The sequence below is a fragment of the Grammomys surdaster genome, unplaced genomic scaffold (assembly GCF_004785775.1).
Source record: "Grammomys surdaster isolate TR1022 unplaced genomic scaffold, NIH_TR_1.0 125946, whole genome shotgun sequence".
Classification (NCBI taxonomy): Eukaryota; Metazoa; Chordata; class Mammalia; order Rodentia; family Muridae; genus Grammomys; species Grammomys surdaster.
This window is the reverse complement of record NW_021620768.1, coordinates 724,689-747,853: the sequence shown is the minus strand read 5'-3', so window position 1 is coordinate 747,853 and position 23,165 is coordinate 724,689. Positions and strand designations below refer to the sequence as shown.

At 42.6% G+C, this 23,165-nt stretch overlaps 1 protein-coding gene across 6 annotated transcripts in view; it reads right to left on the bottom strand.

Annotated features, from left to right (window-relative positions):
* Positions 1 to 15,473: 15,473 nt before the first annotated feature.
* LOC114608956 (Fc receptor-like protein 1) overlaps positions 15,474 to 23,165 on the bottom strand; it is a 15,173-nt gene continuing 7,481 nt past the window's right edge. For 2 of the 6 annotated variants that reach the window (XM_028753076.1, XM_028753074.1), the window contains 8 exons: positions 22,294 to 22,581; positions 21,850 to 22,128; positions 21,411 to 21,539; positions 20,553 to 20,577; positions 17,885 to 17,967; positions 17,633 to 17,704; positions 17,048 to 17,079; positions 15,474 to 16,053 (listed from right to left, as the gene is read on the bottom strand). In XM_028753076.1, the coding sequence (XP_028608909.1) occupies positions 15,985 to 16,053; positions 17,048 to 17,079; positions 17,633 to 17,704; positions 17,885 to 17,967; positions 20,553 to 20,577; positions 21,411 to 21,539; positions 21,850 to 22,128; positions 22,294 to 22,581 (977 nt within the window). In that variant the 3' untranslated portion in view covers positions 15,474 to 15,984. The other 4 variants (XM_028753075.1, XM_028753072.1, XM_028753078.1 and 1 more) reach the window with 3 other exon arrangements.

The window sequence follows — 23,165 nt, the reverse complement described above, 5'->3', positions numbered from 1 at the left end:
CACACACACATCTATATGAACAATAAACTCTTAGAATTTTAAAAGCTGGGACAGGGGAGCTTGCTCAGCAGATAAAGGCACTTGTTCAGTTTCCAGAGGAAACACACGAGGTGAAAGGAGAAAAACCAACTGATTCTTCAAGTTCACCTCTGACTTCCTCAAGGACATTGCTATGCCTCCTTTCCCCAGTACATAAGTAGGTATAAAAACAAGTTTTACAAAACTGGTTCTTAGGCTCAGCTCTCCCTTTCCATCCAAGTCCCGAAGTTGCTGGCATCACTTTCGTCCTGGAGCAGTCAGGGAGGAAGGTTGCTCTGGCCTTGAGGCTTGAGTGGCACCTGCTGGGTCTTTGGGATGCCCAGTGACTGTCCGCATGCAGCCCTCCTCAGGCTGTGCACCTGGGACACTGCTGAGGTGGGAGGGAGGGGGTTGGCTGTGGGCCCCTTTTTGGTTGAGGCCATTCAGGTCCAGATACCAGGAAACTAAGGATCAGTGAGCACCTGCTGTGCATGCTGGAGGCAGAAGCTGGGTTGTAAAGCTGAAAGGGACCCTGGTGACTTGGACCCTGGTGACAGTGGGCTGCAGGACTCTAGAAAGATTCCCAGGGCTTCCATAGCCCAGACTGGTTCAGACCAGTTCAGACTAGAGAAGACCTTGCTACTCTGCTGTGTCATGTTTAGTCATCCAGAGAAGCTGTAGGATTCCTAAGAAAAATGTTTTCTGTGTGGTCGCTGTATCAGAAATGGAGGAGTCACCCTTAGCTCCAGTCTCCTTCAGTTGTACACCCAAACCCACACTTTCACTTTTAGCCCTAACTCAACTTTATCTCCCCCCCCCCCACCCCTCGCTTGCTCATTGTCAAGGTCCTGGTCACATCCTAATCTGTGCCTTGCCTTTGGGAACAATTCAACCTGGTTTGGACTTGGTTGGACTAGTTTATTATGGCTTGGATGGGCTTAATCCAGTTTAATAGGGTGTGGACAGGTTTAAGACAGGCTGGGACTAGTTTGGACTAACTTGATCCTGTTTAAGGGCCTGCCTGTTTAATCTGGTTTAGACTGGTTTAATCCAGTTTGGACCAATTTAATCTCAATTAAGATACCTCTTTTCAAGATATATCTAGGCTTGTGTCACATTGACAAAAATTAACAAAAACAATTTCTTTCCAGTTTGATTATTTTAATTTTGTTTTAAGTAAATCATGTGTATAGTTTTTTCTAATACTTTTCACATAAATTTGTCATTTCTATTAAATATATGTATAAAGCCTAAGAGTATTTTGAGTGATTCTTTTGGACAGGCTCTAATGTGTTTATACAGATAGATAGATAGATAGATAGATAGATAGATAGATAGATAGATAGAATATATTCTATGGAAGGGTGGTGAGATATGGGGGAAGGGAATGTCATATCAGACCCATGCCAAGGCACCCCTTCCTCCTAAGGAACCAGCCACACAACCGTGTAGTACAGAATAGAGTTTACTCAGGGCATGGGGAGGGGAGTTAAGAGTGTAGTACAGTCAGAGAAAGGGAGAGAGAGAGAGAGAGAGAGAGAGGGAGAGAGAGAGAGAGAGAGAGTAGTGAAGTAGAGGCCCGCTATGAGCATGTGGAGATAGAAGGGGAAAGGGGATGGGAAGGGAGGGAAGGGAAGAGCCCAAGAGGGCAAGAAAGGAACAAGAGATCAAGAGAACAAGAGAGAGAAGAGGGAACAAGCAGCCCCTTTTATAATGGGCGGACCTACCGTTGCCAGGTAACTGTGGGGTGGAGTTTAGACAGAATGCTAACAGGCTCCATCTATGTATCATCCTAAAACTATATCCCTCAGGTGTCAGGTATGCTAACATGCTTGAGATCTGCCTGAGTCATTTAGTTTCTGTGAGCTGTACAGCTGCAGAGTTTTTACTCAGCTGATTATTACCTATTATGTAACTTTAAGGAGGGGAGGGGCTTTGGGAGGAGCTCCTAAAGGCTAGTGAACCTTATGAAATACCCCTCCCTCCAGTAGGGGATGCTCCTACATGTAATTTCCTGAGGGTTACCTGCAAGTGATCACAGTTACTCTGTTCAAGATGAAAAATTTCACATCTGCCTCGAAAGGAACAAATATACAATAACTTATTTTATAATGTAAATACAAGAGAAAGTACCCCCAGGTAATGTATCTTTTATTCTTTTCCCCAAAATGTAATTGTTTTGCCTCCTTGCCCCTCTCCATTTTCTCTTTTAATAAGACACTCATTTACATAGCCAACAAGTTGGGCAGGACAGGATATAGGTGGACATCAGCCTGGTGCCGTCAGAGCCAAAGCCTGCTAAAGGGTAAAGTGGCATCCACGTATGGAAAGCCTGAATGTGGAGGTAAGGATCTGTCTTCACAGAGAATGGGCAATATTAGTGACGAGAGACCTGCTATGTAAAACAGCTTGAATAACCAAACAATTATAATCAGATCAGTGGGATTTATACTGAAGAAATGGGCTCCACTACAGAAAAGATGACAATTAGTTCTTCAGTGATGAACTCGAGATATAGTTGCATGACCTTGAGTTTTGAATAATATCAGTTCTGTTGTGACAGAAATGTCTCAGTAAATGCTGTTATGCCATAGAAAGTCACTCAAGACAATCAAGAGTTTATTGAAAAGCAAAATTGAAACACAAAACTGAAATATTTCATCAGGGACACACACATGCATCTGAGACAGGGAACTGTTGAACATGGCTGTGGCAGGATTTTCCTTGTCCAATTACATTAAAATATTAGTGCATCAGGGGGCCTATGATTGGACAGGGAAAAGGGAGGCTGAGCTAAGAGTTGCAGAGACAGAGTGTCTCAGGAGAGAGGGGGAGAGGAAGATGGAAGGCAATGAGCAGGATGATTCAGAGCTAGTGTGGCTTTAAATAGCCACAGGTAGATATGTTTTTTAATATAGGGATAGAATAATTGGGCTAACTTGTCTAATCTAGGTGGGCAGCTTGTATTATTATCATTTGGCTTTGAAATTATTGTGTGGGCATCTTGTGAATTGTGAATTTATTGTTATATAAAGCTGACTGGTTAACTATAAGCTTCTAGAGTTTTGTTTTACTGGGTTATTGGAAGGTGGGACTGCTGATCTCAGGGGGGTTGTAGCTGTGAAGGAACTAGCAGCTCCAGAGACAAGTGAACCAGAGCTGGGAATACTGTGACTAGCAACCATGGGAGGGAGACAGAGGTGGTGGGACCACACCAGGACTGAGAGTTTCAGACAGTAGCGTGGGAAGCCTTCTGGTCCCTCTTATTTTTATATATTTCCTGAAACACATGGCAGAACAGATTATGGACAATAGATTCAAGAATTAGCAAATGTGGGTCTTTACCTAGCAAAGAACCTAAAGTTGTGTCTACATCGTAAGCCTCAGGAGGATCACAACTTCAGAGTTATTTTGAGATTGGTATCACAAAACACCTGACAAATGCAACTTAAGGGCTCACATTGGCTCGTGGTTTGAAAGCTTACAGTCCTCCGAGGAACTGAAATCACAGTGGTGGGGTGTTGGGTGAGTTTTCCATATCAGATAAGCCCAGAGGTGTGTCTTCCAGGTGATCCAGTCAAGTTGACAATGACAATTAACCATCACAGAGGGTGGCTTGAAGCCAAAAGGGGAGCATCAGCCAAGATACAAACAAAACGAACTGACAGAGTTTGTAGATCTTAAAGGAGTGTGTATGTGTATGTGTCTGTATGTGTATGTGTATGTGTGTACTGTATGTACTATATGTACATGCATCCATACATGTTTATATTTTGTGTACTGTCTTGTTTGGCAGTTTTCTGTGTTCAGCCTGTCTGTCTGTTTGCCTTCCTTCCCTCCGTCACTCCTTGCCTACCTCTCTTCTTCCTTCCTGTCTCTGTCTCTGCCTCTGCCTCTGCCTCTGCCTCTCTCTCTGTCTCAGTCTCTCTCTCTCTGTCTCTGTCTCTCTCTGTGTCTGTCTCTCTGTCTCTGTCTCTCTCTCTCTCTCTGTATGTGCGTGTGTGCATTTGATGTTTTGAGACAGGGTTTCTCTGTGTAGACCTGGCTGTCCTGGAACTTACTCTAGATCAGCCTGGCCTTGAACACACAGAGCTCCACCTGCCTCTGCATCTTAAGTGCTGGGATGAAATGCATGTACCACCATATCTGGCTATCTTTTTTCTTTTTAAAAAAGCTTCTCTAACTTGTGTTAGTATATGTTATGTGAACACATACAGCACTGTCACAAAAGATGCAAACATCACTGACACTTGCCAAGAATAAATTTAAAAAATCCCTCTTCCACAACCTCCTTTTTATAGGAGTCAATTGCCTTTTCAGATGAGCATTTTCCTACTCTCTAATTTACTTTCTAAGTATTTATTTATAAAGAGAAATGTATAAATATTTGTATATACATACATCACTGGCTTAATGTAAATATTATTATATACTAGATACAATTCTGGGATTAAAAAATGATTCTTTGACAGCTTTTCAGACTGTTTTTAAAATTTTAATCTATTATGTATAAACACAAGTTTTGTTATACTTTTTCCTCTTGTCCATTATACAGGCACAAATTCATGTTTTCAAAGCAAGTGTTGTAATAGCCCCATTTTATATGTAAATATTTAGATAGACTGAGCTTATTATAGATGCAAACATATGCAAATATATTCACATCATTTATATTCTCTACCTCTGACAACTGAGGGGATGAGGGAGAAGAAACTCAACAATCTAGCTTCAGATCTAAAAAGGTAAGTACTACTCGAAGAGACTTTATTTATTTATTTATTTATTTATTCATTCACTTTACGTCCCAATCACAGCCCCCTCTCCCTCCTCTCCTATTACTAAAGAAATGGCTGATTCCAGAATTAGCACAGGGAAGCCATGAGGCAAGCACAGAAGAGAAATATGTAGAAACCATTCCAAACAGGCTTTCATTGGCCAAATTTGGGATAATTTCATGTTCACAACAATTTTATTATAATGTTTTGTAAAGAATTGAATGAGAAACCATGTCTATAGGGGTGGTCATAAGGAAAAATGGGCACACTGGAAAGACATAATAGAAATGAGGTATTGACACGAGGACTTGGGACATTTCAGTTTACTTCCCCAGAAAATAATAAAAGGCAAAACAAAAAACTATGCACTTACTGCATATGTATGCATGCATGTCTGTGTAGGTGCTTGTGTGGGAAAGAGTGTATGTGCACGTGTGTGGATGCCTATGGAGGCCAGAGTTCAAGCTTGAGTGCTGTTCTTCGGGCACCATCCCACTTATTTCTTTAGACAGAGTCTCATTAGCCTTGAGCTCAGCAAGCAAGTTAGACTGGCTGGTCAGTGAGACTCAGGGATCTACCTGCCTCTGTTCCCAACCCTGGGACTACAAAAGTGTGCTATCACACCTGGCTTCTGGGGACAGAGCTCAGGTCCTTGAACTTGCATGACAAGCACTTTACTGACTGATTGTCTGCCCAACCTTCTCCAAACAAGAAACTTGAAAGTAGAGGAAAAAACAAATACATATGTATATGTATGTGTATGTGTATGTGTATATGTATATGTACATGTATATTCTACAGAATCTAAAGTGGAAACTTAAGGGTTCTTTGGAAAGTCAGTTGTATTGGATGGTGTTTTGTTGGGGCAAACACATAAAGAGGAACACTTTGCTGAAGCAGACACAATCGAAAGGCTTAAGGCTGACTCAGGAAGGAATGTTTTGCTGAAGGAGACACAGGTTAAAGGATGTTCTGCTAAAACAGGCAAGTGAAAGGTCACATGATGAAGGATTCTTTGCTAACCAACACACAGGTATCGGTCTGCCTTACATTGTGTAATTGAGCTCCATTTGTCAGGGCTCCATAGAGAGAAACACACCGAAAAACTTCCAGTGGTGTGCTGCAGGTTTTGCTGCTTGCACAGACTCAGGCTGATTGACAGAGTGATGTCAGCTGAGACAGACTCACATGCTGAGGTAAGACCCGTGAAGGACACGTGCTGTTTGGAGGGAGTATAAAAAAGACTCAGTGGACAGTGACGGAGGCCGAGCTTGGCTTGCTTGCATGGCTAAACGCTTGTTGCTTTTGTGTCTTTGCTGATCTTCACTTCACTAAGAGCAGCACACTGGGAACTTTCCTGTCGGCCCTGATCCCTCCTGATGACTTGTGCCGAGGCTGAAGCTTGGCTGTCTCTGCCAAGTAGTGCCACTATTTGTGTTTGCTATTCCAACTCTACCAAACTGGACTGCTGATATATCTGTGAAGTGTTTGTGAATGGATTGAGCTGCCGCTGCTGACCTGTGAACTGAACTGCTGATTTCCAGACAACACAGATGGGAGTTGTTCTAAAGAACCTTTCCAAACAGGTCCACTTCCCCCTTTTTTCTCCACTATCTTTGATGGGCTAAAAGGAAGGTTAAAGCATTTAAGAATCATCTTTAAAAATAGGTTTTGAAAAAATTCTAGCAACATCCATCAGTGATCAAAAAAGAATCATCATTGAAGAAACAAGTTTAAATCCTGTTTTGTCTAGGAGGATGCAACTCATTGCAGAGATATTGCTGTTAAAGTTGTACAACCTGAATTCAACTTTTAAGGAAACACCAGATAAATCCAAAATGGGAAGATTTTGCTATGCAAGTGGCCTATTGTCTTCAAAAGTTTCAAGAGCATGAAACTGGTCACAGCTGGGGCAGATGAGGTGGCACTGCTGGGGCAGGTGAGATGGCACAGCTGGGGCAGGTGAGATGGTGTAGCTGGGGCAGGTGAGATGGTGTAGCTGGGACAAGTGAGATGGCACAGCTGGGGCAGGTGAGATGGCACAGCTGGGGCAGGTGAGATGGCACAGCTGGGGCAGGTGAGATGGCACAGCTGGGGCAGGTGAGATGGTATAGCTGGGACAGGTGAGATGGCACAGCTGGGGCAGGTGAGATGGCACAGCTGGGGCAGGTGAGATGGTGTAGCTGGGGCAGGTGAGATGGTGTAGCTAGGACAGGTGACTTGGCATAGTGACTAACTTTGTTTGCTGTGACCTGAGTTCAGTCCCTGATTTCACATGAAGGTGGAAAGAAAAAACTGACTCCACAGAGCTGTCCTTTCCTGCTGTAAGTGTGCTGCGGCACGTGTTTGCACCCACACCAGATAACACATTCACAATAAGATTCCTTGGGGTTCATCATGGGGCTGAGATGCAGCTTCTCAATTGAGTCCCTAGGATAGTGGTGAGAATTTTAATCACCCATGAGCCTCACACAGGCTACTCAGGAACATATATTCAGATTTGGCTGATTGTAGGAAATTTACAGCTTTTTTCCTATTTTAAAAAAAAAGCAACAACAACACATTTTTCTTTTGTTTCTTTTCTTAAAACCAGCAATCTGGGAGAATTGAATCCTGGGGTGGAGCAGATGTTGGGCTTGCTCAGAAGAGAGTTCTTGTGTCCCTTACGTTTTCATGGTTTTAGTTTTTTGAGAGAGGGCTGTGCTGAGTAGCTGAGGCTGGAGCTTGTGATTCTCCTATGCTGTTTCCGGAGTGATAGGATTGCAAGCATGTATCATTGTCTCCCCAGTGATAGGATTGCAACCATGTATCATTCCTGCTTGCGTCATAACTGCTGTTCAGCTTCCTCGGTAATGTGAACTTGATCTTCATCTAAAAGGGGTCCCTTGCCACACACCCAGAGGGAAGAGAATTAAAACAGACAGATGTTTATTCTGAATAAAACTCATTTGGAACTATTGAGAAGCACAAGAAGACCTGTCTCATCTTGTACAAAAATCAACTTAACATCTATAGAAACAAGGGCAGCAGAGCAGTGAAGACATCTTGTTTCACCAATCAGTCTGAAATTACACTTGGGTTTAGTAGTAATTTGGGGCCAGTCCCTATGAGCTTTCCTCTGCATGCTTGCCACAACTTGTAACTATTTGTTATATTCTTACCATTTTCATTTCTCCCAAGTAGCATGTAGGTGCTTGTATTTGTTTTATAAATTTTATATTTTGTTGAGGACTGTTAATGGGCCCTGGGAAACTCTGGGCCAGTGTTCCTCAGTCTTTTTTTTAAAGTGGTCATGTGGTTCTCGTCACTGGGGTGTTGGAATGCTGCCAATATGCCAATCAGGGGAGCGAAACCCTTGGGTACTAGGCTGTGCTTTTTTCTTGCCCTGGGGTGTCAGGCTTGTTCTTCTGGGATGCTAACAGGCCACTTAGGGGAAGCAAAACTAAGTCTAAGATAAATTCCAGTGGAGGCTGTGGGTCTCAAACTCCTGGGCACCCAGAAGCTGCTGAAAACCACAAGGAGTCAAGAATAGGGCTCCCATCCTTCTGTGTACCCTTGCTGGGGACTTTGAGGAGTTGGGAACAGGTCCTGAGGGCCTGGATGGGAGTAGGGGATCAGAGTGACCTGGAAATTAAATATCTTTTCCAGAAAGGGATGCCTAGGAAGGGAAGCTCATTGACTAAATACTCTGGGTCAATTAGATACTTCATTAGCATGGAGAACTCTAAGTTCTATGCTACATGACCAGCTATCATTGTTCTCTTGGTGGGTTGTTGTGGTCACATACTCCAGGACAGGAATCTGGTTGGGAGCTAGTTTGAACTCCTGTCGTTCTCAGTTATGAGTTTTATCAGTGTTCTGAACTTCGCTACTCCCTTACCAGTTCTTCTGTCTGGTGGCACTGTCCACTGCTCCACATAGTCATTCTTCTCAGACATAATTTAAAAAAAAAATCTGACCCCTTTCTCTATGAAAATTTAATACCACATGTTTGTATGCATCTCAAAGCATCTTTTAATCATTAAAAAAGAGTAAGGGGATTTTACCTTCCCAAGAGTCAACTCTGCCCCTTTGAGAGTGGCATCACCCTTGATTGAACAAAGACAGACATGTGAAAATAGACGCTCCTCAGCAATCTGAATGCTGAACAGAAAGTAGTGGCTGTTCAAGGATGCCTTTATAGAACAGAATGGTTCACAGTTGACTTCTCTGTAGCTAGCATGGGCATCAACACAAGGAAGGTGCAGATGAATATAGCTTTGACAAGCAGGGTGACAAAGTCAGACTATTTCCACACATAAATCAATGCAAGCTCACTCCATGGTCAACAGTGAACATACTGATAATTGCTGGCAGTTGGTTGCATGGTTGGAAAGAGATGCTTAGAAGACAACATTCTTAACCTTATTGTCCACCTGTGGCCAAATTATCACATTTTCTATCTTCTATTCCTGCTCCGGTTAAAATCAGCCTGTGTCTTGTTTACATTACAGACGGGCTGACATTGAAAATTAGGCTTCTAAATAGAATGGTGAGTATTTAGTTAGGTTTTAATTTTATACAACAAATAATTCCTACTGCAACGACATGCCATGTAATATCGGGAATATATTCATGTTTAAAAAGCCATCCGTTACTGAAATTCAATTGTAAACAGAAGTGATGAGTGTTTGTTAAATCTGATAATGTTTACCAAACCGTCACTTTTAATTTGCATAAATGAACTAGTGAAGGACACGTGTTAAATGGTTGCTAGTGCTCCAGACTGGATTTTCTTCTGCAACCGAAACACCAGACTGTATACTGCCCATCACCATATACTTCCATGGCAGAGAAGGAATCAAACCTTTAGGTTGTGTTTTGTTCAGAGAGCCTGTGATGTAAGAAGGTGACTAACACCCTAAAATACTTCATATGTGAAATACATGAAAAATGGATCTCACTTGTGGCCTGCAGAAGGGAAGTAAAGGCAGTGAACCTTTCCCAGCTCAGTCTTGCCCCTCTCAAGTGCGGTGCACCTGAGAGCCGTGGTGTTGACGCCCCCCTCTCACAGCCGCCCTGTTACTATCTCTCTGTGTAGCTGAGTTTGGATGCCTATCAAGGATGTTGGAGCTTACATTCCTCAAGTCCCATCCGGTCTCTGGGGTGAGGGCTCGAGGCAGGGTTAACTCAGACTAAAGAAACTGTTAACAGTGTATGCTGAGCAGATTTCTTTCCACAGTGAAGAGAACAGATGTGTCTTTCAGGTTCCTTGTCTGTCTTTCCTGCCCCCTTTCACTTCTGCTTGAACTCATTTCAGACTGAGATGAGCAACGTGACTTTTCTGACTTTTAAAATTGGAGAGAAAAATGAAGCAGGCTCAGCCATGTCTACACCTCTATCTTCCTTCCACATCCACGTTTCAGTGTTTCTGCTCTTACATCAAGGTCTTTGATCCATTTAGAGTCATTGAGATATGGAAACTGATTTCGTTTTCCTACCTGTAGATATCCCTTTTTTCCAGCACTATTTCTCAAAGATGTTATGTTTTCTTTGCTGTGTATTTTTGACACCTTTGTTGAGAATTGGATGGCTATAGCTGTGTGGGTTTATAACTGGGTTCTCTCTGTTTCATTGATACACATGTCTGGTTTTTGCCAGCAGCACACTGGTTTTGTTGAGATGACCCTGTAATATAACTTGAAATCATCATTTAAGGTGATCACTGCATCACTGTAGGTACCAGTATTGAATACACACACACACACACACATATCCTGGATCTTTTAAGCATCTATATTAATTTTAAATTTGTTTTTTCTAGTTTTGTTAGGAATGAAATTAGAATTTTGATTGGGATTGTATTGAGTCTGTATGTTGCTTTTGAAGAACAGTCACTTTCATAATCTTAATTCTTCCAGTTCATGAGCATGGAAGAGCTTTCCTATATCTGAGTGTTTCGCTTATCTTTTTCTTCAGTGTGTTAAAGCTGTCATTATAGTGATCTTTTGCTTCTTCGGTTAGGTTTGCTGCAAGGCAGTTTTAAAGCTGTTGTGAATGGTACTGCTTCACTGACTCCTTCCTCAATGTTTGTAGTTAGTGTAGGAAGGCCACTGATTTTCTAAGAGTTTTCTGATTCTTTAGGCTCTATTCTGTATATATAAAATCATATCACCTTCAAATAAGTGTATTTTAACTTCTTTCCTGTTTATATTTTATTTTCCTTATTCGTCTTATTGTTCTAGCTAAGACACCGAGTACTGTGTTGAATAGAGTGGAGAGTGGTCACCTTTACCTTGTTCCTGATCTTAGTGACATTTCTTTGAGTGTTCCTCCATCTTTCATGGTGTTGGGAACAGACTCTTCCTATATAGCACTTACTGCATTGAGGTAAGTTCCTCACATATCTAATCTACTCAGAGTTTCTATCATAAAGGATCATTGGAAAGAGATTTCTGTCCTTTAGCTGAGTTATGTGATTTATTACATTTATTGGTTTGTGAATGTTAAATCACCTGAGTTCTTAGAATGAAACTGATTTAATCACGGTGAATTTCACTGCTTATGTGTTATTAAATTTTTTAAAAAAAGTTTTATTGTGATTCTTTAAATGCCTTTGTTCATAGGCAGATTGGTGTGTAGTGTGTGTGTGTGTTTATCTGGTTTTGTTATCAGAGTAATATGGGCTTTGTAAGTGGAGTTTAGAAACATTATTTCTTTAATTTGTTTTGTGGAATAATTTGAGAAAGATTGATGTTTAGTCTTTAAAGTTCTGGTATAGCCCTCGGTATGCCATCTGGACTTGGACAGATTTTGGTTGGTGTGCTGTTATTACTGCGTCTGCCTCATCAGCTGTAGTAGGTTTCTATAAAATGGTTTGTGTCATCTTAGCTTAACTTTCATAGGCCTTAAGTGTTTAGAAATATGTTCATTTATTTTCATAATTTCAAGTTATAAGATTATAAGTTTCCAAGATATGTTCTTATGTTTTTTTGAATTTTATTGGAACTGTGATAATCTCCCCCGTTTCATCTGTAATTCAGTTTCATTAATTTCTTTTCTCACCTTAAGTGTTCTTTTCTCACCTTAAGTAATACACTACTTTGGGAGTCTGACTTACTCTCAATTTCCTAAGTCTCTAACTTCTCCCTTAGAACTGCTTTCATTGCATTCCATAAGTTTTGGTATATCGTTCAATGAATGTTTATCTCACTCTTGGAATTTTAAAATTTCCTTCTTGATTTCTTCAGTGACCTATTTTTCCTCTAACAGTTGGTTGTTTAATCTCCATGAAGTCTTGCGATTCCTGTAGTTTCTCTTACTATTGATTTCTAGTTTTATTCCATGGTGACCAGATAGAAGAGAAGTTATTTCAAATGTTATAAGTTTTTGAAACTTACTTTACATTCTACTATATGATCTGCTTTATAGAAAGCTTCATGGAATACTGAGAAAAATGAGTATTCTTCAGTGTCTTGATGGAATGCTCTCTATGTAGACGTCTGGGTTCGATTCAACCCAGGGTGCCATTGAGTAGGATGGTTTTCTGTATTCCTGTTGGAATGATCTGCCTGTTGGTGAGAATATATTAAAATCATCCACTAGCACTATGCTGGGATTAATCTAGAAGTTTATAAATAGTAATTTGATAAAACTGGATGTTCCTGAAGTTGGTGTGCATTGAGGGGACCGTAAGAAGCCCCCAGTGTGTGGAATCCTGAATGAATGCGTGTTGTTGATATGCGATGCCTATATCAAAGATCCAGCCTCATGGAAAAATGGCAAAGCCTTCTCCTCAGGGTCAGGCTTAGACAGATGGCAAGCCTTCCATGTGCTGTGTCAGTGTGTGTGTTTAAAATGTTAATGTCTCTGCTGGGTGTGGTGGTGCACGCCTTTAATCACAGCACTTGAGGCAGAGGCAGGAGAGGCAGAGGCAGAGACTGCAGAGGCAGGCAGAATTCTGTGAGTTTGAGGCTAGCCTGGTTTGCAAAGAGAGTTCCAGAACAACCATGGCTATACAGAGAAACACTGTCTCAAACCAACCAAACAAACAAAACAACAACAACAACAACAACAACAAAACCACCCAAACCAATCAACTAAACAAACATAAAAACCAAAAGAGTTTTAATGTCTCATTGATGGATTGTTCCTTTAGTCAGTATAAAGTGTCTTGTTCTTGTTTTTAATCTTGTCTGACCAGCTTTGGTTTGGAATCTATCTAACTGTAATATTGTAGATCCTGCTTGTTCCATTGCCCTGAAATAATTTTTTCCATCCTTTTACCCTAAGGTGGTATCTCTTTTTGATCATAACAATTGAATGGATCCTGTTTCTAGACATAATGTGTAGTAGTCCTTGTCTTTTATCTTGAGAACTGAGATTACTCATATTCACAGTTATTGAGAAACCTGTTCCTTCCTATTGTTTCACTGAGTTTGTAGTGTCTGGTGTTTGTTTTCCCAATCCTCATTCACTTAACTATTGCCCCAACATATTTCATTCCTTTTTCTCCTCTCTTGGATGTATTCTTTTTCTCTTTAGTTTCAAGAATTACTCTTATTCTCTATGGAGCTAGTTTAGTTATCTTCAATTATCTTAGCCTTCTCTTTTCATGGTTAAAAAGTTAGTTTCTTCTCCTTCTCAATTATGACAGATAATTTTGTTGAGTAAAATAGTCTGGGTTGGCAACTGTGTCCTATTAGAGCATATACCATTCCAAATAAGTATCACTTTAAAGATACTATTGAAAATATGCAGTCATTTTTTTTTCTGCTATCATTCTGATATGCTTGCTTTTATATGTAGCTGGGTGCTTCTCTCTTGGGCCCTTTTCTTGGGAAGATGAATGGGAGAGCCCATGCTTCTTCATCTGGCTGGACAGTTTTCTTTAGAGATACATGGTTATGAATAATAACCTGTTTTACTTGTTTATTCCCTCTTAAATCCCCTTGCTTCCTTTGTTCCCTGAACAACTATTGGCTTAAAGCCTTAAAGGAGATGAGGACCAAATCCTTGAGACCTTTCTGAGCTGATTGGCCTATCATGTTCCCTCATCAACACCATCTTACAGTAAGAAGGCTTCCAAGCTTCTCAATGGAAGCAACATTGGTGCTAATCAGTAATCTTCATTTATTATTTGAGAGCCACTGGGGCCCAACCCCCTCTAGTCTCACATGTTGGACTTCCTAAGCCAAATAGTCACACTATGAGTCATATCCTGCTACAACCAAGGAATATAAGGAAAGTTCCCTACTCTGAGAGGCTAGCCCTCATGGCTTTTATAAGCCATCTGTGCAGAAATTTACAGAGGAATTACTTTCCTTTGGGAAACAAAGATACCAGAGATATCTTGGATAAAAGTAGAAGTAGCAAGGTCTGGGATGGTGAGCAATGGATATGCACAGGACTACTAACCCCGGGGGAACATACCAGAACATGTCAACTCTCCACCTTCTAGACTGGAGGTGACCCTTTATCAAGAGGACTGAGTCTGTGGAATAGGATTGGGCTACCTTATGCCACTCTCCCATTCTGCTTTTGTTTACAGATGGGAATACCATTCACAATTTCTTCTGGTACCCACTATCCTGCCTCCTGAATAACTGAGATACATTGGAACCGCAGAGACTCAGGAAAAAAGGCCTTATATTCTATTCAACTAAGATAAAACATGCTCACAAGAGAGCAGCCTTGACTATAACATCATTCCTCAGATTTATTCTATGGGCAGGAAGGAAAATGGGCTGAGATTATGTATTTCTAACTTACCTTTTATCTAAAGGACAAATGGATTCAATTGTGTAAGATGAATCTTATTTAAGTAGTCTTATGTGTTAAAATCAGATAAAGCCAGTGTATGGAGGAACCTTTGGCAGGGGTGACACTCTTTTATAAGAAACTGTCTGCTCTCCTGAGCAGGCCTCCTTCAGGGACGCTGTCTCTACAGATCCTTCAAGTCTCTATAAAGAGCACCTCTCTCTCTTCCTAGCACCCATCTAACGAGGAGATACAGCATCCCACGAGAGATCCCTTTCTCCTACCCAGGAGATGCAGTATTGTTGTTTGCCCTTGGTGGAACCCAAAGTTAACCCTACAGTGTCTTTGTCGCTGTTCTATTGCTGTGAAGAGACAACATGACCAAAGCAACTCTTATAAAACAGGACATCTAATTAGGGGCTTGCTTATAGTTTCAGAGGTGTAGTCCATTATCATCATGGCGGGTGCATGGTATTGAAGCAGAAGCTGAGAGCTACATCCTGATTCACAGGCTGAAAGAGAGAGAACCGGGCCTGACCACTTCTCCTAATCCTTCTATTCCTATTAAAGAGTTCCACTCTCTGGAGATTAAGCACTCAGATATATGAACTATGGAAGCCACCTAGAGAAATACAGGCTAAGCTTTACAATGGTCGCCATTTGTGGTATCTGATAGCAAAGACTTTACTTTTAATTTTATCTCTAAATCGTTTTAATATATAAATGTGAGATTGTAGTTGACTTTCATTGAGAACATGCTTCAAGCAAAGTGAGCATGTTTTCAAAAGTTTGACAATTCAAGAGTAAATACTGTCCTCATATATTCATAAAGATTAGTCTAAATGTTGTATCAAGTTCAAAACTTAGAACTTGATGAACCTTTCAAAGACTATTCTAAACCAGAGAGGATTTAGACTAGCCAATAGACACAGAACACGTTGCTAAAATTAAGTGTAGCCACAGCACATTTTTATGCAACTGTGTTTTAATTCCAAGTTGATGACAGTGACTCACAAGTACACTGTTGGGTATTTTGGATATGTACACAGAAGAAGCACAGCTCTCTCCACAGCAGACCCGCAGAGCCATTGATCATGGCTTCGTGCTCTCTGGGTCTCACTGTCTCTCTGCTGCAAGACCTCAGTGACTTTCACCACACCACTTTCCTCTTGTTATTAAAAGTTTGAGTGCAATTCATCATGCCCCAACATGAGTGGGCAACAACCAGATGCCCCCAGCAAATGCTTCTGGCTTCTCCGTCTAAGTTGGTTTTCCTGGGTGGTTTCTGCAGGATTTGCTCCATCTTCACTCCGGGTAGGTGAAGGACCCACCCAATGAAGGGCAGTGTGTGGGGAAGGTGTGCTGGCAAGCTATCCCTTTCCCCCATGTCCTCGGAGGCCACATCAGGCCTTGGGCTTTCTTGTAGCACCCCACAGTTGCTGTTTACATAGTTCTACATAGCATCTTCATAGTCCATGTACGCAATGTTTATCCTTGGCTTAGAGTAGATTCCAGAAGGGACCTGGAAGGACCAAAGAAGAGAAGACAGAAGGACACATCTGCCACTGGGCCTCTTTCTAGTCAGGCTGACTGCATTTTGTCTTGTGTACACACAGCACCTTAAAAGGAGCCTTTTGGAAGCCTGTGGCCTCTGCCAGCATTGTCAAAAGAGCCTGTGACTCTAGAATATTCCAGAGGTGTTCCTGCTGAGCAATTCTATGGGCAGTCATTGTTCAAAGATGTCAGAATGAATTAAACTGAGTGTGTTCCCAGAGTCCACTGAGAACTCGAGTTCTGCTCAAGACCAATTGCAAAGCACTGAGTGATATATGATCGAGCAAAGCCGGAATACCCATAGTTCTCAGAAGGTACCTTTGTAGCATCATGGGTGTCCTTTAGGATGTTTTAAAATTGTGCAGATATATGTTTATATGTGAGTATGTGCACATGAGTGCAGGTGCCCATGGGGAGCAGAAGAAGCCATTGGATCCCCTGAAGCTGGAGATATGGCTGGTTTCGAGCTGCCCAGTGTAGGTGCTGAGAACTGAATTCTGGCCTTCTATAAGAGCAGTAAGGCTCTTAACTGTTGATATCTCTCCACGGATATCTTGAATTATCCAGGAGTTATGAATTAGGACTTTTTCATTAAAAAAGTCGTTACAGTTTTATTCAGTATTAATTTAGTTCCTTCCTTATTGCTAACCATACAGCACTAGCTGATGTCTGTACAGTTCAATAGTATTTTAGGATAAAGATTTTCAAATAAATAGAATGTTAAAAATAAGTATAAACCACGATTGAAATACACATTGCTCTGGGAAATGTACCCAAAAGCATCTAAAATTCCCTCATGCCGTGCGTCTTTATTGTTGAAACGAAATGCTTTCTATCTCTACTGTGCTGACAGATAAAGAATATTGATATGTGTCCTTTCCTAAGCAGCTATACTGTGAGGGTTATTAGGATGATCTCCAGAGGAAACAGAGAAAGCCAGGAGGACAGTGACAACTGCTTACCTCACTTGCCCGGTGTGTCCTCATGTGCTGAGCTGTGGAGGGACAAGTACGTGGTGAGATTCCACTCATGTTTAGCCTTTTACGATCTTCCGTTAATTAAGGTTGTTCTTCTCCTCCCTGTTTTCTACAGATTGATGTCCAGCAGTGTTTCCTATCCTCCTTTCTATCCCATGAGCAAATAGTCTTAGTGTCCACAGAATGGGCTGCCTGGGATCAGTGGGCAAGTCGGCCCTTTTGCCACTAGAGACACTTCGATACCTCTCTCCTTCTCAAGGCCTGCCATGTGGAGGGTGGAACAAGAGCTGCAGCTATGGTGAAGCACTGAAGGAGAGTGTGGGGCTGCTAAGAGGGCGGGCCGCCACCATCTTTGGGTTGCCATTAAAAACAGGCCGTGTGAACCACGCACTCGGCTATCCTAACAACAACACCAGGATCTACTTGACACAACTTCCAGAACAAAGGTCAGTTTTCAAGTAACTACAGTCAGCCCTAAGGACAAATGTTGCAGAGCAGAGCTACTGATTGTCCTCTTGGTTCTGGCACAGACAAGAGTCAGAGAAAAATTCATCCCATTCCATGTCTCACCCGCTGCTGGTTCCAGCTCCTGCTGGGTGTGATACACCAGAGAGTAAACTTCGTCGCCACTTACAACATTCACTGAAACAAGAAAGGAGACATATTGGCACAGTTCTTTCCTCCTGTTCTTGCACTGACTCCCCATCTACTTCCTACAAGGTCGCAGCAGAATCGACTTCGGCAGGCAGGCAACACCCTGTATCCTCCCACTCCAGCTTGTTGTGCTGTGTTGTGCTGTGTTGGATCTTTGGGAAGCCTCACCGTTCTCATACACGGGCTCTGGCTGTCTTGGGTCGGGGGAGTAGGGGTAGGTGGATTCTTGGAGCACAGGCTGAGGAGGGCTCCTGCAAACACAAAACACACAGCGTCCCAGATGTCCCACGTGTGATCGTTTGAGATTTAAAGTGTGAAGGGTCAGCTGGAAGGTACTCTGCGGTATAAGCAGAACCCTCACTCGTAGATGGACTGGGGCTCTGTGGTGCCGCACATGTCCCACAGGAACAGGGTGTTTTGCTAACTTATTCTCTGATATCACCCACGCATCTAGCTGTTACCATGTAGGGGTCTGGGTCGTATTCATTTTCTCTGTTAGTAAAAGAATTTGAAAGCAGGAAGAATACTGCGTGCAACTGATAGCAGCAGAGAAATTGTGACCACGGCAGACGGCGGAAGACAGTGAGACAGTACCAGCAGTAGAAGAAAAGCTTTTTACTACGGGTGAGCAAACACACACATAAAGCAGGCACACAGAGGAAAACCCTCAGCAAGGCAAGGGGATGGCCAGTCTTGAAAAGCTGAAGTCCAACTTCTGTTTGAGGGCTCCTTTTGTTGTTGTTGTTGTTTCTAAGTCATTGAAGGATCTTCCTCCCCTAATCTGGGGCTGATCAATTGAAAAAAGAACAAAAGGTTGACTGGCCCACAACTGCTGTGTAAATGTGTCCTGATAAGATCTTGAACTTGGAAGCTGGAGAGATGGCTCAGCAGTTAAGAGCACTGACTATTCGTCAAAATAACCTGGGTTCAATTTCTAGCACCTACATGGTAGCTTAGCTCACAACCATATGTAACTCCAAACCCAGGGAATCCCACACCCTCCTCCACGGGCAATGCACATACATGATACACAGTCAAAACAGGCAAAGCATCTATACACATAGAAATAAATAAATATTTTTTTCAAAAACGAAGACTTTGAACTTACTGAGCTAGTCTATCATCACGGCACTACTGGAAGGAGAAAAATCCCATATGGTCTTTGTTTTAAGCTTCCAGGCTTTTGTCCTAGGCCAGGAGGGTAGTGAAGAAGCTGGCATCTTGGAAGTTCACCTTCTTCATTACCTAGTCATGATCCCTCTCCCTACCTGTCTCCTATCAGGGAGTCTCACTCCTAGTCCCTTAGAACAGTGCAGGATACTAAGTAAAGAAACACTGAGTCATCTCAGTTAAAAATGGAGAGTTGACTAGAGCAAGCAACTTGAGGAAGGAGCAAAAGAAAATGGCCGTGCACATGCGACACCACCGGGATATGGAGCAAGTGTTTATTGTTGATGTGGAAGATACTCAAACTAAATTTAGAGGCTGAAAGTATTTTAAAACTTGTTTCCTCCTCTAAGCCCCAACAATGTTTTCAGGGTGTTTATTACTGATGTCCTACATTTCACAGAGACATGGCACATACAACCTACCTGTCCTAAAATCCTTCTAGAATCTCAGGATCTTTCCACTTACTCAAAGCTCTCTGCTGTAAGCAGGCTGTCTGCATGAATAAACCAGTGACAAGACCAAAAGAAATCAAAGGAAGAACACCGCAGAGGCATCGAAAGCCGTAGAGAGCATGGCAAAATGGTTTAAAGTAATTAGTAAACGAGAAATGGCAAATTAATGCTCAAAGTTGCCAATGGGGGAAACTCAGGTGTGAGTTTTAGTTGTGGTAAAACAGGGGAGTAGCTCACAAGAGAGGACATCAAGGTTTTAAAAGTAAGTTTTCAAGGTACCCGAAGGCACCATGCAAGCTCATGAGAAGGGAAGCAACCAACAGACCTGCTCAACTGTGACACCTATGAATCACAACCACCACCAGTGTGGCATGACCCCCTAAGGGTGCAGTAGTGGCGCCTTGTACTCAGGGCTAGTGATGTCATCAGTCTCAGAGGAGACTGCACAACCACCAGTTTACTAAACCAGCATGATTTCTAACTACATCTCAAATATTTGTCCTTACACCCACAGATAAGTGTAGTCCTCACCCCTCCTCAAGGAAGCGTCTCTGCAACTGACAGAGACCACTACAGAAGCCACACACAACCAATTAAAACGCACAGTTGTGAAGCCTGTGCCCAGTGCATGCATCTACAAAACGCCTCCACACCAAAGGCTCAGGGGACATCGCGGAAGAGGGGGAGGAAAGACTGTAAAAGCCAAAAGATCTGAAGTTGGCTGTGAGACTGTGTCTTCTAGTCATGTCCGAAGCTACCGCCTAAAAGTCTCACCAACATGATTTTTAAAACAATGATGACATAAATAGACATATTAAAGAGGGCACGGGAAAGTCTGTGCACAAGGAGCTCCAGGCAACTAAGGAAGAGAGAGAGAGAGAGGGGGGGGGAGAGAGAGAGAGAGAGAGAGATTGATTATTCAGGGAAGAGACACCAGTAGGTTATCCAATACCAAATGGTCAGCCCTGGAAACAAGCACACAGGCAATATATAAATTGGGTAGGTGGTATTTAGGTTTAGAAGTGTGTGTGTGTGTGTGTGTAACAGCAATAGAAAAAGGAGGCCAAGAATTTGAAAAAGAGCAGGGAAGGGAATATGGGAGTATTTGGAGGGAGGAAAGGAATTGCTATAATCATATTACATGCTCAAAAAATAATTTTTAAATGGTAGATTTTTTGGCATCATCAGCACATAGGAGAAAGCAGAACCCTTACCTGAGTGGATCTTCTGACTTTCTTCCTGCAAGGCAGAAAAGTGAGAGTACTGTATCAGTGTGTGTGTGGGGGTGTCTTTCACTGCCCTCCTGTCTTGATGGTGCTCAGTTTGGATGGCATTATGTCCCCAGGGGGCACTTATAGTGTCTTCATGTCACAATTAAGGTAATTCAGGTCCAGAGGAGTTAAGTCAACTTCCCAAAGCCCATAGCACCAGAAAGTTACAGAAGGGATGAAGCAAGGTGTCCGCAGATGTTCAAATGATAGCTGCACACAGCCACCTACTGACACAACTTCAGCTTGCTCAGTGGAGAATAGGTTAAAGGTAACTACATATTAAATTATGGATAACTTAAAATTGAAAATGGAGAGCAATCATTGGCTATATTACCAAGTGAGACCTCCAGGAGGGGAAAAAATAATATTTCACCCAAAAAGTGGGAAAGATCCAGGAATGGCCAGAGCCTGTAGGAATGTGAATTGTATTTCAAGGAGAAGGAAAAGCACATGACAGTGCCCTTGGGTAAGACTGCTGCACTGACATCAGGACGGGAGCTGCACTGGGGTGAGCAGCCAAGTGTTCCTCTTCCCTAGTTGCTGACTGGATTTAAAAAATAGTTACATTTTTTTTGTAAAAGTCAAATCACAGAAGAAAAAAATACCAGCTGGCAAAAAATGAAAACATGAATAACTTTCCTAAAATTGGTGCTTTCACGGGCTGTAAAAGTTTGTGAGAAGACCCAGAGGCAAGATAGCTAGGGTGTATACTTCACTGCACAGGCTGTGTGCTACAGATGCAGTCTGTGTCAGACGAAAAAAGGTTATAGTAGCAAAATATGAATACAGCCAGTTACTAACCTATTTTTCTCTTGAGCCAGTAGCAAACTATTAGGGCCATAATGATGGGGCCAAGACAGCCAAGCAGCCACACAGTGAGTCCTGAAGAGAGATGACTGAGTCCTTTCTCAGTGGGCACTAAGGAGAGACCTGTGCACAAGCTACTGTAAGGAAGGGATTGGGTTTGGAGAACAGACGTCTCATGTGTAGATTATGTTCAGGGGTTGCTCCTCGTGTGTGTGAGGAGGTGTCCTTATTTATCTAGAGAACTTCTGCTTCTTACACTTATGAAAGAGGATAGACATTCAGGCTCCGTTCTCCACACCTGTCATGTATATCACCCCAGACATCATCATGTACAGAAGCCCCGCCCCTGGTAACACCCCCTGGAAACCCTGAAGCTCTCCCAAGATGCTGGGGAAGAGACACTGACCTTGAGAGTCCCAAGCCTGACAGATACCTGTTAAGTTGAGAGCCACCACCTCACTTCGTTGGGCACCCTGGCCATTGCTGGCTTCACAGGAGAAGTTTCCAGAATGTTCTGCAGTCAGGGAGAAGCTGAAGGATGCTCCTCCACCAGAGGGGGCTAAACTATTCCCCAGAATGATGTTCTCATGGTAAAACTGGTAGAAGATTGGGGGTGAACCTCTCAGGGCCTTACAGTGAAGCTCCACCAGGTCTCCCAGCACAGCCTGGGTTCCAGAGTCCCCAAACGTAAGGACAGGGCGAGATACTGGAACTAATCAACAGTGGACAATTAGAGAAAGGTACCTTGATAATGTAACAGACCCATGTTTTCTGCCTGTTCTCTGGAGGTTCAACCCCGCTGAGGGTCCTGAAGGCAGCTCGGGGAGTGTGGAGCTTAGGTGAGACTTGTCTGGGATGTGGTATTTGCGTTACTTACCTCTGACACTGACGTTCACCAGCTCACTGGGAATGTGACCATGGCCGTTGCTAGCCGCACAGTAATATTGATCAGCATCGCTTTGCTTCACCTCACTGATCTCAAACTCTGCTGTTAGTGAAGGCTGTGTCTTTGTTTCCAGATTTAAACCCAGGGCCCCTCTGTACCAGAGGTAAGTTATATTTCCTGTGGCACTCTCAACTGAGCAGATGAGGACCAGCTTGTTTCCCTCCATCACCCATCCTCCCGGGGGCCGTGTCTTCAAGCTCACATCAGAGACTGGGATTCCTGTGGGAACACCAGACAATGAGGAGGACTCTGAGCAGGGAGTGTTTCAGAGAGAAGGAGTAGGTGTGGTGGTTCTGAGAGCCAAGGCTGCTGGCAAAGTCAATGATTCTTATCGTGTAAGTAGGGGCTGGTGTTCTGTTGAAATCATCTTAGGTTTGGTTGATAGTCTCGGGGACATCTCCCACCCTACAATGACATAACTTCTACTCAGCAGAGGGCTAAGACACGGATCTAGAGATAGGACATAAACACAAACTCCAGGCAGTATTCCTCATTAGACATCTTTTGTGTTTTCAGCCTGTAGGACCTATAGCATCTCCTACAACCTCCCTCATAGGCACGAGTTTCCTTTTGCTGTGAACCTGCCCTGGTCCTGATACATCCTAACTTATGTGTTGGAATCAGCTTCCAGAAGGCAATCTTCACCTGTGGCTTAGATCTCGTTACCTTAATTTTAAAAAATTTCTGGCATAATTTTTAAAGTTATTCCACTGTAGGTATATTGAAGACTGTCACAAGGTATGGTGGAGCTTGATGTTTTTGTAAACTGTCTCTGTCTCTCTCCTTTCTCCTTCTCCCTCCCT